The 17,386-nt window shown below is 37.0% G+C and overlaps 1 protein-coding gene across 1 annotated transcript; it reads right to left on the bottom strand.

The window, feature by feature from the left end:
• Nucleotides 1-1,499: 1,499 nt before the first annotated feature.
• Nucleotides 1,500-17,348, bottom strand: NDC80 (NDC80 kinetochore complex component). The gene is made up of 17 exons (XM_061356383.1): nucleotides 17,160-17,348; nucleotides 15,972-16,082; nucleotides 15,406-15,492; nucleotides 14,594-14,717; nucleotides 14,308-14,480; nucleotides 11,668-11,770; nucleotides 10,769-10,858; nucleotides 9,840-9,933; nucleotides 8,578-8,684; nucleotides 7,341-7,485; nucleotides 6,858-7,063; nucleotides 5,515-5,667; nucleotides 5,144-5,233; nucleotides 4,562-4,654; nucleotides 3,745-3,875; nucleotides 3,105-3,207; nucleotides 1,500-2,743 (listed from the first exon to the last, which is right to left on the bottom strand). Exons 2-17 carry the CDS (start codon nucleotides 16,070-16,072, stop codon nucleotides 2,621-2,623), a joined length of 1,923 nt encoding a protein of 640 aa, XP_061212367.1. The 5' UTR covers nucleotides 16,073-16,082; nucleotides 17,160-17,348; the 3' UTR covers nucleotides 1,500-2,620.
• Nucleotides 17,349-17,386: the final 38 nt, after the last annotated feature.

Here is a 17,386-nt window from a genome sequence, read left to right on the forward strand (position 1 = left end):
GAGAAGGCTGCGTGGAGACCTCATAGCAGCCTTCCAGTATCTGAAGGGGGCCTATAGGGATGCTGGGGAGGGACTCGTCACTAGGGACTGTAGTGATAGGACAAGGGGTAGCGGGTTAAAACTTAAAACAGGGGAAGTTTAAATTGGATATAAGAAGGAAGTTCTTTACTGTAAGGGTGGTGAGGGACTGGAATAGGTTGCCCAAGGAAGATGAGAATGCTCCATCCCTGGCAGTGTTCAAGGCCAGGTTGGACAGAGCCTTGGGTGGCATGGCTTAGCATGCAGTGTCCCTGCCCATAGCAGGTGGGTTGGAACCTGATGATCTTAAAGGTCCTTTCCAACCTTAACTGTTCTATATTTCTGTTCAAGAAGCATTGAAAAATTCCCTCCATTCTAAAATGTGAAGAGGCATCTCCTTGTACACACCAGTCAATATTAATTGGTGCTGTGCTACAACATAAAAATCCTCACAGTATTCTACAGAACCTTGGTCAAAGCCTGAGCTGGTTCTAGAGTCAACTCAGTTTAACTGACACACAGACCAGTACAGCCTAATAACAAAAACATTTTGTCAACATTATAAATGTGGACTTTTTATTACTGAAGGCTAATTTTAGAATATTACATTTGCCAGTACTTGAAAAAGTTCTCATGACCTTGATTCTTTAATCTATTTCCCTTGGGTTGGTATCAGTCCTTGTAATTAACATTTACTGTGCTTTCATTTACTCAGTTTACTGACTACCTCACATGGTAAAGAACCCATGGATACTAATGAACAGAACAATCAGTTACAGAAGCACAAACAGCTATCAGTAGCCCCGAAGTAAACACGTATTTTAGAGGAACATGATTTTTTGTGTGGGTCACAGTTTTCCTCAATTAGAAGAATATTGCTTTAGAAAGCCCTGAAAGAGAAGGTACTGGGATTTTATAAGGACTAGGCTGTTACAGAAAACAAGTCTGTAAAGGTATAATGAAAGAGGATCACAGAAGGAAACAGAAATATTTCCCACCTGGCAGAAAACTTTTATAGCTATCAAATTAAATGTCTGCAGTACAACAAAAGAACAGAACATTAGAAGCTTAAATAATGCTATGATTATCATAATATCTGAAACAAATTATACCAGAGCCAGAAGATTCACACACTATGTTAGAGATTTATATATCCTTTGCAAACATAGTCTAGAACTAAGGACAATTCGGTTTCAATTTGCAGTCTGCATTCAAATTAAGTTTCAGTCCAGCTTAAGTTTTGCTGTATATCCTAGGGATCTGTGTTTCATTCAAATATTGTACCTCATTATAGAATTGAGGAACAACTTCATTTAGCTACTGGCTGCTAAACCCCTTTTTTCAGACTGCAAAGTTGTTTTTATCTTTTTTCTTTTTTAATCAGTGAACTCCTAAAAACACTGGAATACTTCAGTACTTCTATTAAAAAATGCTACCATAAACTAAACTAACCAAGACATAAATGCTGAATTTTTATTACATTTTTAAACACAAAGTATATACAGAGTAAGGAAGGTACTACTTCCACATAGCACTGACAAAGAAGTACATGTTCGAGAGATGGTTTACATTTTCTTCAATGTATTTGGAATGGAGTTCCCCATGCCCTAATTTTACTGCTACTTTCCTGAGGAAGAAAAATAAATAAAACAGAGCCTGTCCTACTGTTCTAAGAATGCAGACTCGTTTTGGACCATTTTGATGCATCTAACATTAACAAAATCTACAACTGACTAGCTGGACTGCCAGAATTCGCATGCTGCCCTACTAGAATGTGTAAACCAGAGATAGATTTAAGTAGTACAGTGAGGTTTCATCTGGGACTATGAGTAGTTAGAGACAGAACTTTGCTTTCAAACTGATTATCTTCCTATAGACTATTTACAAGACTGTAACTCCTGATCTTTTCAAAGAGGTTTTGGTTAAAAAAAATATCTTATGTAAGAGGGGTCTTGAGGCAGTTTCATAGATAACTGAACAAGATGGAGGCTGAAATACACTCACATTTGGTCTTGCTACTAAAAGGAAGGCTTAGGGATGGATATGCAGTCATGCGTGTGTGCTAACTATATATGTATATTAGGAAATGCACAAGCTATACTCTAAAAGGGAAAGCATAACTTTTTTCAGTTAGAAATATTACACATTTACAAAAACCAGTAGTTATTTTTAAGTAGCAGTATTTCAAGTTGTCACTACCCTCTGCATTTGTGCTGTTACTTGTGGTTCTATCTTTAAGTCCACTCTGATTTGTTACTGTAACAAGTTAACTGTACTTTTGGTCTTACTAATGTTCCCAGGAAATAAAATATTTTATTATAAAGAAAAAAAAATTTAGTTGTTCCACAGTTGTCTTTTAACAGATGTTAGTAATTATGTTTAATACATAGCAAGGAGGAAGTGTAAGCAAAGCCTTTTCTAAGAAAATGTAAATATATTGGTTAATTTTTTAAACGTATTTGTGCCCATATAACAAAGGAAATTCATAAAAACATTTCTTTACACTTAAAACCAGTTCTGCTGCTGAACACAAGAAAGACTCGTCCTTTTATAAGGTACGATACGAGAGCTTCAGAAAGTTTCATCTTCACCTTTTTGGTAATTACAGACTTTCAGCCTTCTTTTTATAACTGTCTAGAATTCCTGTCAAGGTTGACAACAGATCTTCAGACATGAATTCCTTATGGTCTTTCTCAATTTTCACATTCTGTTCCTCAAGATATTTCTAGAAGAGTTATAGAAAGTTTATTAGATCATGGTCTCTATTGAACTGGTTCTGCTAAAGCATTTTAAGCAGTCATTGCACAGGTTAAGTGATTTCAGTTAAATGCTTAACTGAAAGTTGCCTGCTAGAAGCCGATTAAACCTGACAGGATGTTACTGCTGAAACTTAGTGATCAGCTTTGATTATTTGTGCCGAAGGTTTTGTCAACAAATTTATTTAACTAGAATCCACAGACTCAGTGGAGCAGCTCTAAAATAACTGTTACTTTATTGGAAAGAGTAAGTTCAAATTTCTGTTCATTTAGCTGCAGTTGCAGATGTTTCTAGGAAGAATTAATTAGGAATATCAAGTTTTAGCTTACCTCTGTAGATAGTACATGACTAGCAATGACTTCCAAAAGACGATGCAAGTTATCACCAGCTTTCCTTCTCTCTTCTGTTTTTGTTTGCAGAGCAACTTGATACCTGAGAAGTAAAGACATTCAAAGTCATGTCCATAATTATTAAGTTCCTGCCATCTAAGACAATCACTTCAATACTGATATATTGTCATCCTTAGCCATAAAGATTTTCTATTAGTCTCAACTTGAACCAATATAAATTTATATATTAATACCCAAGTTAGAAGAAAAAGGATCATATTGTGCTAACCAGTAAGAAACAAAGTGCCTTAGAGTCAGAACAGTTTTTTCAGACTGTAGGGCTGTAAAAATGTAGCTGTCACATAAGTTTGGAAACAAGCTGATTTCTTTACTACAACCATATATATGAAAAAATATTACATGGGTATCAGGAGTTCTGATACAGCAGAGAAATATTACAGCAAAACACTAAATGTGGAGGAGAAAAATCTTTCAATTGTGAATTTGTGAAATTAATATACTGAAATGGACACCAGCTCAGCAAGGAATTTTATGCTAGGATTCAAGAAAATGCCTTTATCCTTAGAACACATAAATCCCCAAATAAGCTACACAAACAGCTAAAAGTTATGGGCCTTACTTTCGCTGCAGATCGTGCAATTCATTTGTGGCTTCACTGAGACCTTCATTGACACCGCTCTCAAGTAATTGCTTATGCTTCTCTAACAATTCCAGTTCACTTGCACATTTTTGCTCTTCCTCTTCTGCCTCCTATAAACATAAGAGAAAAAAAGAAATGAATTGCACAACTCAGGAATAATTAGGATTTTTTCCCTCACTTATATTACCCGATTACATTCGGATACTTGAATTCAGAATTCAAACAATTAACTCCAAATTCAGAACTAAGAAAACAATGACATCCCCCAAACATAAAGTATAAACTAAATTGATCGTCTCAGCCACCTAAGCAGACATTAGCAATGAAATAACCCTGTGTTTTGGTTATAGCTCATGAATTTGATTTAGAAGAGCAGTTATATGAGACACTAGATTAGTTCAAAAAGCATTTTTCTCCTGGGCACCACAGCCTCACCAAAGCCATGCTGATAGTTGGGAGGTACTGAAGCAGCCACTCCCTCACTCTAAAATCTCCTTCAAGCACATGCGTTGAGAAGTCCTGAGGTCAGGAGATGATTGCCACTACTTTTAATACTGGACGTAATAGTTAATGACTTAGAGAATCTGCTGAAGTATGATGCCAGATTCTCTTACAAGAAAGTGAAAACTGACTCACTTAAGGTAGCACAGAAATATTTCTGAAAAGAATTAAAGAATCCATCAAGAAGTACGTAACAAGGTAAGGCCAGAGGTCCAAACAAGAATGCAAACCTAAAACTTATGTATAAAGATTAAGGATCAAGGATAGATTGTCATTAACCAATAAAAAGTTCTACCTTAAGCTTCTGACGGTAAAGATCATCCAGCTTTTCAGCTTCTTCTTTTAGTGTTTTCACACTGCTTTTCTTGTCAGCTACCATTACATTCATCTAAAATAAAAACATGACCAAGAAAATATAATTGAAAAAGAATTCCAGCATATAAACCCATGCCATCACAAGCAACATGTGGTAGCCAAGAAATATTTAAACCATCCTGAAACCAATATTGCTAAAAATCTTCCTCATGACAATGTGTCAGCGATGGTAAGCCACACAACAGATTGGAACGGCAGCTTATTAAAACCAAATGTTTCCAATGTTTATGGCCAAATACATGTAAACTGCATAATCTTCAATGCAGGGAATATATATTATTTAAACCAACAGAAGGAGACTGTAAGTCTCACAGAAACTTTTAGGTTCCACCATAATTAAAGCAATCTTCTCACAGCACCCCCCTTCTACCCCCCACCCAACAACAACAACAAATTCAACAAAACCAACCCACCACACCACACTTCACCCATACAAAAGGCCAAATGAAAACAGCAGGTGACATTACAGTATCTTAGTCCTAATCTTCATTAACCAACAGACCTGTTCCAGAGTATCTTCCAAAGCCATTTTCTGCTGAGTAGCTTTCCTAATTTCTTCCTCAGTCTGGTTTATGATCTCCATAAGGGGACCCTGTAATACACATACAAGATCTGGTTAATGCAGTTTTTTAGTTTGAACTAAGATATACCTCAGTGTATCTCCTCCCTCTCCTGTTTTCATTTAGGCTGCTACACCCTTCAACAGCAATTTTCCTTCTTATATTATAATGCAGTTATGGCAATGCATCACAAGCTTTTTCAATGAAGTTTCATCGAAAGGTTAAGAGAGACCTTTCCAGCATTTCCAAAGAAATGTTTTTTTTTTTTTTTTTATGAGTGGTAACAGAAATATTTAGTGTTGAGTCTACTCACCTTGATCTGAGTTCTGTATTTGACTAGGCAACTTGGTCCTGCATCAGGATTAAACTGAATCTCAAAGTCATGGCCTTTGGAATTCTCAGCACTTACTGGAATTAATTTCAGCTTTCGAGCCAGTTTATGGTACTCCGCCAGTTGCATTTCGATCTGTTCAGAGGAGAAAAGGGCAAAAATAATACAGAAAAAGTAAGTGAAAAGCTTTGAAAAAATTACACGTATAGAGCTTTAAACAGGTGCCTGAGTTGCTGCATAGAAATATGATTCCATGTCATGCCACAGTATGGAAAAGATGTATGTACTTACAGTCCAGCAGCTTGCACTGCTTAGATTAAGTCCTGGTTTATGATTCTTTCAGAATTTGCTCTTGAAGGTTTCCAGTGTGTATGGGTAAGAGTGAATGGTTTCACCTGTTTTTTTTCCCCTACTCAACTGCTGTATTTTTTTACTGCCTCAGCTTTTTGAGGATCAGTTGACAAGGAAGGAAAAAAATGCTTGAAAATAATACAAATAACTAAAACTGATCAGTCATCATGTTGGTATGCTTTCCTTGCTAGTTTTGACAGGAAAGGCCACATATACTAATAACACTTGAGCACACCTCTAGCAGAAGCTTATTAAATGCTCTATGTTCTGATTAATGAGTGCCATTTACATGAAAACACCGAAAACCAAGTATTTTTTAGTTATGTGCTTCATACTTGGTATTATTAAGTTAAATTCTTCATACTGTGGAAGTGTTTGATAAAGGTTAACCCTGCCAAATGCAAGTTCCTTAGTTCTCCATCCAGCAAATAAGAAGCTTTTAAATCCCACCACTTACAGGCCCACATCTTTTCATCTGTTTGAGGGAATGAATCTGTCCCTTAAAATCTATTAGACCTTTCATATAAGGAATCAATCTGGTCCTAAATGCATGTGGATACTGATTTAAAGCTCTAATTTTGCATTAATTCCTTGCCATGAAATCTTAATATTAGCCTGAAACTGCTAATGTTATAAAAGTTCTTGATGCCTTAACAGTGAGACCTGACAGTGCTGCATATTCTAGCATCCTTATGATGCAGGCAAAAAAAAAAAAAAAAAAAAAAAGGAAATACAGTTCCATTATGCTCGAAACAGAAATGGGGGGGGAACCCAATAAAACAAACATCTAGTGTTTTTTCAGCAAGATCACGAACAGAAGCCATTCTTGTCACTTTAGGCTATTAAGACATATCTATGCTGCTGTTAAGATTATTTAGGAAAGAAGTTATCAATAGTCCAAGTCCCAGGTTTAAGCTTGTATGAAAACTGATAACCACCCCACTACTACTCAGTGTAGTAGGGTTTTCACATACCGCCTCTTTACTCCTAGCATATTTCAGCTCTTCATTCCACAGCTGATGTTCTTCTGCCTCTACTTCCTTAGTCAGCTTGTTAATGGTTTGCTGCAACTCATTTCTCTCATGATTTATTCTCTCAATGTCCGCAACTGAGTACTTTTGGTTATCAAAGATGTGCTGGAGCCGGGCATTCTCCTGCTTCATTGCTTCTACTTCCATTTCTAAGTTTACAAAACACTTGTTAAATGTATGTAAAATACCAGCCTATATAGTTAAACTTCATCTCTCTGTATTTTTATTAGTAAATAACTGTATGTCATTACTCCAGTGTACAAGCAGCTATCAGCCAAAAACCAATCTCTACTAGCAATCCATTTTGCAAAGTTATTTGTGCCATCTTCATACACTAAGTATCTCTCTGTCCTGACACCGAGATTTACAATTATTTTAAACCTATTTCTAGCTTCACTATTGTACATGTGACCAAAACCTTCTTACCTGCTGTCTCAACTTCCTCATTCACACCTTCCTTTTTTTGATCAAGGATGGCTATATGAGATTCCAGATTAGCTAAGTAAGCCTGGTATTTCTGGACATCTGATTGAAGAGATGCTTTCACATTTCGTAGTGATACTCTACGATCCTAGTTAATGGGTTGAAAGAACAGCCATTATTATATTATTCTAAAATAATGATCTTACTTTCCAGACAAGACAATAAGTTAATTAGTCAACTTCAATAGTATAAACATAAAATTAAAGAAATCTAATAAATTTTGCCTGTGACAGCTGAGTCATGTTAAGCAATATCTTTAAGCAATAAAAGGTCTGAAAATATGGCTTGTACCTTAGTTCCTACGTTTATTCTTTGATTTGCATCAGGCACTGCATTGATAAATTTCTTACTACAGGTAATTCACAGCTTAAGTATAATAATAGACAAAGGGCAGAAATCTACGGGAAGCTAGAAACACAAGCAACACATTTTGCACAGTAGCCAGGAGTCTCAATTAGCCAGCTGCACAGCCACTAAAGCATTTTTGAACTCCTGATGTATTAAACAGGAGAATCAATCCAACTTTTCAAACAAGAAACTTTCCCTAAAATAAATTGTTACTGTTGAGTCAATGGAATTGTTAAAGATCACTCAGTTCCAAGCCCCCTGCCATGGGCAGGAACACCTTCCACTAGACCAGGTTGCTCAAAGCCCCGTCCAACCTTGCCTTGAACAATGCCAGGGATGGGGCAGCCATGGCTACTCTGGGCACCTGTTCCAGTGCCTCACCAAACCCATAGTGAAGATTTTCTTGCTAATATCTCACCTAAATCTACCCTCTTTCAATCTGAGGCCACTACCTTTTGTCATATTAGTACTTAGTCTTATAAAGAGTTCTTCTGACCCATAAGGAGCTCTCATACCAACATGTTTTGAAGAAAAAATGTTGAAGTTCAGGAAAAAAAAAAAAAAGGTGGTCCAACTATTTTATTAACATTTCAGTCAATGCAAGATTTTGTTAACTGAATATCTGCATAATATCAGTGACTGAAAATTCCACAGTACTATAATGGTACAGAGTCTGTAATAACCTAGCCTAATTAAAATCTCTTAGAGCACTTATAATAATTTTCCACTTTTTAATATATCATCAGCACTTTTGCTTAACAACAATCAACAGTGGTTAATAACAGAAAATGCAACTCCACCATATAAACAAGTATAGACACATTTTACTAACCGGCTCATTTTCCTTTTCTTTTTCTAGTCTTGCAATCTCTTCATGAAGCCTTTTGTTGTCAGCTGCTAAACTTTCTATCTGGAATGCATCTATATTAAATAAATCCTCTGGAGAGGTGGAAAAGAGGGTGGAAGTTACAAGTTAATGTCACTGAATAACATCACCTAATCTGAGTATCCATGCTTTAGCTTCAGCACAGTAAATGCCCATTTATCTGGACAAATATTTTAAGGAAACAAAACCACCAACAAACAAACCCAAACAAAACAACTAACAAAACCATCAGAAAAACCCTACACGCTTCCATTACAAAGCAAATAGGCAAAAAATCCCAAACAAACAAGATACAAAGTGAGGACTGAAAAACTTGTTTCTTAAGAGGTCAAAATTGCTCATGTGAGATTCGTTTCCAAACTGTCATATAGCCCACACTACAGGATAGTGTTTGTTAGGTAAGTTCCATCTATTCCAGGTTCACAAGGTAAGCTGATTTGTATACTCCTTTCTCATTCACATACTTCCTTGCCTCTTGAGACACCTTTTTCCCTTACTTCCTCCAGTGTTTGCTAAACAATGCCATGTTTACTTTTTCCTACTAATATCTAGCAACAGTCTGGTAGCTTATAATGTCTCCAACTGATGACTCCAGTTTGCAATAGAAGTGTCCTTAGTCTGGCTTTTCATAGTAGGGCACAAAGCAGGAACTACTTTTCCTCCTTGTTCTCATACTCTGTTTTCATTTCTGTAGGTGATGAAATGAATAAGTAAAAAAAAAATTAATACTTTTCCATCTCCCTGAAGATAAGCATGGCTGCATGGGAACCTTAACAACAGAGTTCGGAACTCTTGCAAGCTGTTTTCAGAGCTTTTAGAAGCTGAACTTCCTTACTCATCAAATGTGCACCCTCTGGTAATATTTTTCTTTTTTTAACTGTTAATTTTGTCACAAAAACAAGAACATCTGCATAGAGGGAATTTGTATCTGAAGAACTGTATATTGCTTTGGTGTCACAAAGCCATGAAAACAACAGGATTGTACAGGTATAGCTGATAGTAGAGCATGACCCATCTGTCCAGAGTAGTAAAAATGCATTAAAAAGAAAAAAAAAAAAGAAAAGAATATGAGTCAAAGTGACTGAAAGTTATTTCAGAATTTTGGCTTCCCCTACTTCAGATCACTTTCACTCGCAGCAGTTTTGCTCACTTTACAAGGATGTAAGAAACCAGTAACACAAACACTTCATTAAAGCATGAAAGCTTACTTAATTTTGACTGCACTTCTGCATCCAATTCTTCAAAAGTATCTCCCCCTTTCATGAACTGCTCATAGCACTTCACGCAATAATCCATGAAAACCTGAAAACAGTTTAAAAAGTTTTCATTTCAATAATTCAAAGGGCTGTAAAATATCTATATAGTCTAAATCTACACAACCAATGGGACTGAACTGACATCAAAAATATCTTTCACTGGTTTGACCACACTTCCGTAAAAAACCCAACAAAAACAAACAAACCCCCCCAAAACCGCAACATTTTTCCCTCCCTTAAAACATAGAATGTCAACAGATTATATACTGGCAGCAGGTGACATCTAGAATTCACATTAAGAAAGGTCTGGAAATACTCGATACATTTTTCTGCAATACCTTACAATAACAGTAGATACAACATTTGCGAATTTATTATCTTGAAGCATATGATGCTTTCATGCTAGTTTATGAAAACGGTAGGTCTGTTTAACAGACCTAAATATGACCACTATACTTGAGATATGCAGATGTCAAAAGTACTGATCTAGAAATAAAAGAAAGGTTATGCAAGAATTTACTTGATACTTTAAATTACAGATCTTTCAGAAGCAATTACAACAGTATTGTAAATTTTGTTTCAACATATGTGCATATGTATCAGGGTATAAGCACACATTTAGTTTTAAATCACTTTTACTTGTCAACTGTTAGGTTTGTAACCTTAGTTCAAAATTACTATTTGATTTTTTTTGCATATCATATAACCCCTTCCAAACATCTGTTATGGGCTGACCCTGAGTTAAAACTGAGTAGTACTAATAATCTATGATAAATCTGAAATCAGAACAGAATATATAAATTCAGACAAAATTGTTGTTATCATATTTGTGTTGTTACAGCATATGGAAAAATTCATTGAACAGCTGATAATCATGGTACCTTACTATGTAAAATTCCATCATCTGTCTCTCCTCCCCTGTTCTGTCCATCATCAAACGATGGCGCATTTTCCTTCACGGCAGCATACAACTGAAAGGCACAGGTGCATACAAAGAGCAAGTGTGAAGATCTCCATTAGTTTTCATATTAGTTTCATGTTAGTGATAAGAAGCAGAGTAACACTGGATTACGATTTCAGCAAGTGGGTGTAAAGATGCTGCTTCAGAATGTGAACAATCACATCAGGATGTAAACCTGTGTTTAGTTGAATTAAAAGGTGAAGAGGCATTAACTCCAAATTCAACACTGACAAATTGCCTTGCTAAGCCAAATGTACCTTTTCAGCATAAAAGATGGTATTTTTACGTGTGACCAATTCAGCAGTGAACTTGTCACAGATTCCAAATTTTGTTCAGACCCGAGCTGCAGCAGCAGAGTTAGCCCTTTAAAAAACAACTGAACAAACTGCTCCCAAACACAAACCTACCACATTCTGTAAAACGATCACAGAACACTTGAATAATTGCTATTGAAAATTCCATCTTTAGATTTCAAACGTAGAAGATGGCAGATCTCACAAGATAATAAGCACTGAAGATGCATGAATACATCCATTCCCTTTTCACATTTTTATATGTAAGTTACCATCTCCCTCCACCTCTCTCATACACAAATTTATCCAGTGCACACAGTTAAAAAACCCACCATAACTTAACATTAAAAACTCAGTACTAAAAGTAAGGCTAAGGACTAGTTCCCAGACAGCAGGTAAGAACACCTACTTTTTTTCTTTATATAAATACCAAAGAAATATTTAGAAAGCATTTAAGAGATCTGTATTGAACAAACATTCCAGCCCCAAAAGTGGAAACATTTGGCTTAAAAAGAACAAATGTTACCTTGACACAATCAATTAACCACACCAAAGCTGCCACAATCTGAGGCCACGTGTGTGGTGCTCCCACTGTGTACATGGAGCTTTTTGACAAAGCAAAGGGGTACCTACAAGGCCAAAGAAAATACATTTTTTATAGCTGTGGCAAACAGTGATAAACGAGTAGACATAAAAGCAACAATTTACATGTAGATCAAGGCACAGATGAAGAGCAAACTCAATTGTACTTTATACTGTACATCAAAGGAGGTAAGCTGAGTTCTCACAACACTATTCAATTACCACGGGTTTATTTTGTAATTCAAAGAATATTTCAAGTTGGAATTGACCCATCAAAACTGAGTCCAACTCCCTGCTCCTTGCAGGACTACTAAAACTAAACCATATGACTAAGCATTGTCCAGATACTCCTTGAACTCTGACAGTGTTGGTGCTGTGACCACTTTCCTGGGGAGCCTGTTCCAGTAAGCGACCACCCTCTTGGTAAAAAGTCTATTTCTTATGTCCAATCTGAGCCTCCTCTGACACAGCTTCGTTCCATTTCCTTGTGTATTACTCCTGGTCACCAGAGGGGGGATCAGCATCTCACTCGCTGCTGCCCTTCTTGGGGAAGCCATAGACTGCAACGGTCATCCCTCAGCCCTCTTCTCCAGGCTAAACAGGCTAAGTGACTTCAGCTGCTCCTCATAAGTCTTGCCCTCAAGGCCTTTCACCATCTTGGACACCCTCCTCTGGATACACTTGAATAGTTTGATGCCTTTCTTATACTGAGGTACCCAAAACTGCACACAATATTAAAGGCAGGACAGTGTGGGACAATCACCTCCCTCTACTGGCTCACTACTGAAGAAATGATTGAAAAAAAATGGACTTTTGCATATTCAAATATTAGGAACAATTAAAGCCTCATACAAAAGCAATGTAAACTATTCCTTCACACAGTCCTTAGTCCCTTCATGCACTCCTTATCCTCTCTTACAGAGGAGGGATGGACACTGCAGTACTATGGAAAAAGGAGTGGGTAACCTGTAAGCATGAGGTGATTCATGATGAGACAAAGACCTCAAAGGAAAGGCAAACATGAGGGAGGGAGTAATAGTCAAGATGATGTTTAGACTTCCAAAATAGGTGTGCAAGCCTGCAAGATTTCTTAACATATGAAAACAAATTGATACGCAAGAGTCCTGGTTCTTAGAGGGCAAGATTCTTGCTTCTTGGGTCTAAGGCACTTCGAAAACAAACCAGCTGATTATCAGCTTAATGTCATGCAATTACAGAAATGAATTTTAGAACAGTTACATATCAAAGTATTAACATGCTAAAAACATGCAACATGCTAATTACAGACATTATCTCAATCTTCTGTTTGTTAAGGAGCACATAAGTGCAGACTTTATTCTGTCTTTAGACTGACTGCTGCGGAAATTTATTTCAAGAACATAGAACAGGAAGCTACCGATAAACTGATAGTTATAAATAAGCACTCATGATCCATTCAGGCTAAGAATCTTTAAAAATTAATTACTTAAGTCTTTTTTCTAACTTTCAAAAGAAAACTTAAAGTGAGGTCTCAAAACAAGTCTTTTTATGGAGGATTACACTCTTGGTGCAGCAGAGTAAAGCCTCTTGAGAACAACCTCCTTTTCAACATCTTGGTTAGGTCAGCAGTTCCAAATGTTATAGGTTAAACCCAGATCTTATTAAAATACCAAGAAGTGAACAGAACAGATTTATACATATATCTAAAGAGTCCTGGTGCTTTGACACCATCATGGGCTCGAATTTTTTAGCAAATTACACTTCACTTTAATAAGACCTAAAAATTCGCCATTATCAACAAGCAGAGGATTTTCTTTCTTGGAAAGTTGGAAGCATTACTGATTTTATTGAATGAGATTACAATAATCTCATTGGTGCATTCCTGATTTTATTGAATGAGATTACAACATCCAGCTACTTAGTGTTTTTTTTTTTTACCTCAGTGGTCATTTTTATGATTTCTACTCTCTGCTTCAACAGTGTACAGAGAAATTACAGGAAAAGTGATTTTTAACTAATCAAACATTCTGAAATTGTTTGGATTTTTTTTTTTTGGTTTTTTTTTTTTTTTAGTTCTTGGATTTTAACAGAATGAATCAGAACAGTCTGATTAAAAGCTTTCCATAGAATCATAGACCGGTTTAGGTTGGAAAGGACCTTGAGGCTCATCTGGTTCCAACCTCCTTGCAATGGGCAGGAACACTTTCCACTAGACCGGGTTGCTCAAAGCCCTATCCAACCTGGCCTTGAACCCTTCAAGAGAGTAGAAGATTTGTGTCTGTTTTTCAAAGTTTAAAAGAAATAAAGACAAATAATTAGATTTTACATTTCAAAGCAATCTTCCAGCAACCTAAAGTTCTGCATGTTCAGTAAAGTCTGTACTGTACAAAATGTACAGTAAAGTCTGAGAAATCAGAGAATCAGTTAGTCCAGAGAGTAAACTTGGAGCTAAACAAAAATTAAACAAAGTAATCACAACATTGTCATTTCAAAGGAATAATGAAGCCCATGCATTCTCCCCAGCTATCATGCAGAATTCTTAGCTTTTAATTTTCTAGCTGTGTCATATCTATTTAACATAACAGACTAATAATAATAATCTTACCCAAGCTCTTTAAAAACTTTGGGAACTTCCTCTTCAAATTTGGAGTCAGGCAATTCATAAGAAGGGCAAAGAAATCCATAGATAAAAGTGAAGATTTTTAAAAAGTCCTTAACTGATGGAGACTGTAGTGATTTCATGGAAACATTATGGGCATAACCATTCTCAGCAAGAAACTGAAAGAAACATGGCATATTAGTCACTAAAAATCTAAAGGTGAAACCATGAAAAAGAAATATTCTGATTAGCATCTTTTATGCCTAACAACATACATTCAGAATAAGTTTACCTCACAAAGCTGCTTGATACATTGTTGGATGAATGCCTTGTCATGAAGTGGCCTGGGATCCTTGATCTTTTCTGTACCAAACACACCATACTGACTGTTGCGTGAGCCTCCAACCCCACTAGTTCTAAGAACAAAAAGTAGACACAGTTCTTGTGACAATACAAATAAAGAAGGACTCCCTAAGTATTTAAGTCACTACAATTGCCATTTTTATGTTTCTTTTGCATTTGTTATACAAAGGGATGCCTGAAAGTTTCTCCCTGTGATGACTGGAAAAACAAAACAACCTGGAATCAATGATGCACACATTCAACAGAGGGATTACTGCATCCCAGGTGAATATTTTCTTAAGTTTATTGAACAAAATATAAAGACTGAATATTTAAAAGGAGTAGTTCCCTGCAACAGCAGTGTCCTATGAAAGAAGATCCTTGCAAGACACTGGAACACAGAAAACCATGAACTAAGCTGAAAGATTATAGACTTCTGGAAGGTTTGCATTTCAGAAAATAGGAGAACCTAAAGCAGAGTTACTGAAGACACTGTCCTTCCTTAAACGGGCAAATGTATGGAGGATCTCTTAAGGTCTCCAGTGCTTCTCATTCTCAAGAGGAAGAACAGCTCTCAGAACAATTCCTACTCCAAGCATTATTGTTTAGTGATCAAAGAATGGAGGATGGCAGACCTGAAGGGTTGCTCGCCTAAGGTCCGTTACTCGCCGTAATGAAAGCAATCACAAGAGAAAGAACACAACATTGTGTGGAAGTGTTACTGTTTTAATTTACATTACAGAGATCTAAAGCTCTTAATACCTCTTGCCAAAAAAGCTGACTTTCCTTTCCGAAGTTCCAGGTGTAGGTTTGCTCATGCTCAGCTTCCCAAACGTACCTCTGTCCTTCCTGAGGGATAGGGAGGAGCCAAATGAATATTTCTACCATTTCACCTTTTGCTCATGTAAGAAAAATATAAACACATGCATACAAGCCTAAGCATCTTCAGCGTATCAGCATCTCAGAAAAGCCAGCTGATTTTAATGCATTATTTGTCAATCATGAGTACTTCTGCAAGATAAGTAAGTATGCATATATTTTGTATATGCATACATTTCATACACATACCCTCCCCCCGCAGCCACCTCTAAAGAATATATATATGGAAAAGTGCTACAATTTGAGATCTATCGTGGGTGTACAAATAGATTAAAGAAATTTTTTTTGCAGAACTGGATCACTCGTGCAAATGTCCTTCGCTGCAGAAAGTTTTCTTTTTGCTGTTCATGTATTTTTTCAGCTGCTACTTAGACACTGAAACACACTACAGCAAATCTCTTTAGACGTAGTTTTATATACCTATTCTTCGCAAGATAAGCAACACTTACATCTGAGGTGTTTGAAGACCCATCTTGTTACTGTCCTGCACTCGCAGTGCCATCATAGACTGCCGACCAGCGCTGCCAGCAATACTTGAGCTTCGCCTCATTGTGACTAAACTGTAAATCAAAACCTATCAGTAATGGAAAATGTAGGATCAAAGAATATTTACTTTTTTTAATCATCACAATGACTTTATAAAGGAGCAAAACAAACAAGTAGAACTGCACTTTGGAAAATCCAGTGCTGACAGTTTAAAAAAATGTTAGGTTCTCCTAAAAAAATATATATTAACACACACACAAAGTGTATCTCTCCAGAACTGCATAGCAGCAGCCACAGCCTTTCAAATTAACTATTTTATTGATAAAAGTGCCAGTGCTGGTTGAAAACCTACTGCTTTTGCCTTTACTTATCTGTAGTAACTTCTAACCTACAAGTTCCAAAAGTAAAACAGCTTAAGAAGTCTTTTAGTCTCACCAGCTGGGAGGAAAGCCACGTTCAAATGACTACTGTTCCTAACGTTTCAGCCATTCATCTGTTCCTTAGCCCCTAATCCTGAGCCTGCTTCCTGATTTTGCAAAATGATCTCACGATATGACAGCACAATGACTAGAAAGCTTATTCTGAAATAGCATTACAGAATCATAGAATGGGTTGGGCTGGAAAGGACCTTAAGATCATCCAGTTCCAACCCCCCTGCCATGGACAGGGACACCTCCCACTAGACCAGGTTGCTCAAGGCTCTGTCCAGCCTGGCCTTTAACACTGCCAGGGATAGAGCATTATGGTTATCTTCAGATTATACACACAAAACAAATCAAACTGGAAGCATTGAACTGTCCCCACAGTGGCGTTAAGTGGAACTTTGAGGTAAACATAATTAATTTTGAAAAAAAATGCCAACTTTTGCCCTCTACAGAGTATCTAGTTTAATATGGGCTCAAGTGACTGAATTATAAGTAATCAAAAAAACCCAACCTTCAGTACAAACATTACCAGAACACATTATTAATATAAATTGTGTTTACACAATCACATTTCTAGTTCCACTTCTAGGTCTCAAGCCACGACAGAAGTTCAGCTTAGGTCCACTTCACAGGGTGGCTTACCCACGACCTCATACAAGAATCTACGTTCTCCCATTCCTTTACCAGCGACGCAAAGCAAACAGTAAATTATCTTCACAAACATACCAAATGGCTGGTTTAAGAGCAGTGCGCTAGTCCACACGTCAGCAGAAAAAAGGAAGGAGCACGGCAGAACTGGACACGGCTGCTTGCACTTGCATTAACAGCGCGTTTAATCCGTATCAAAGGCAAGCAGAAAAACTAGCGGCAGTTACACGCCAACACCACGACACTCGCCGCAGCCCAGACCAGCCCCCCAAAGCCCCGGCTTTCCCGCAGTGCGCGGCGCGACC

The sequence above is a fragment of the Neopsephotus bourkii genome, unplaced genomic scaffold (genome assembly GCF_033783945.1).
Source record: "Neopsephotus bourkii isolate Nb327-2 ecotype Australia unplaced genomic scaffold, CSIRO-AGI_Nbou_v1 NB_846, whole genome shotgun sequence".
NCBI lineage: Eukaryota > Metazoa > Chordata > Aves > Psittaciformes > Psittacidae > Neopsephotus > Neopsephotus bourkii.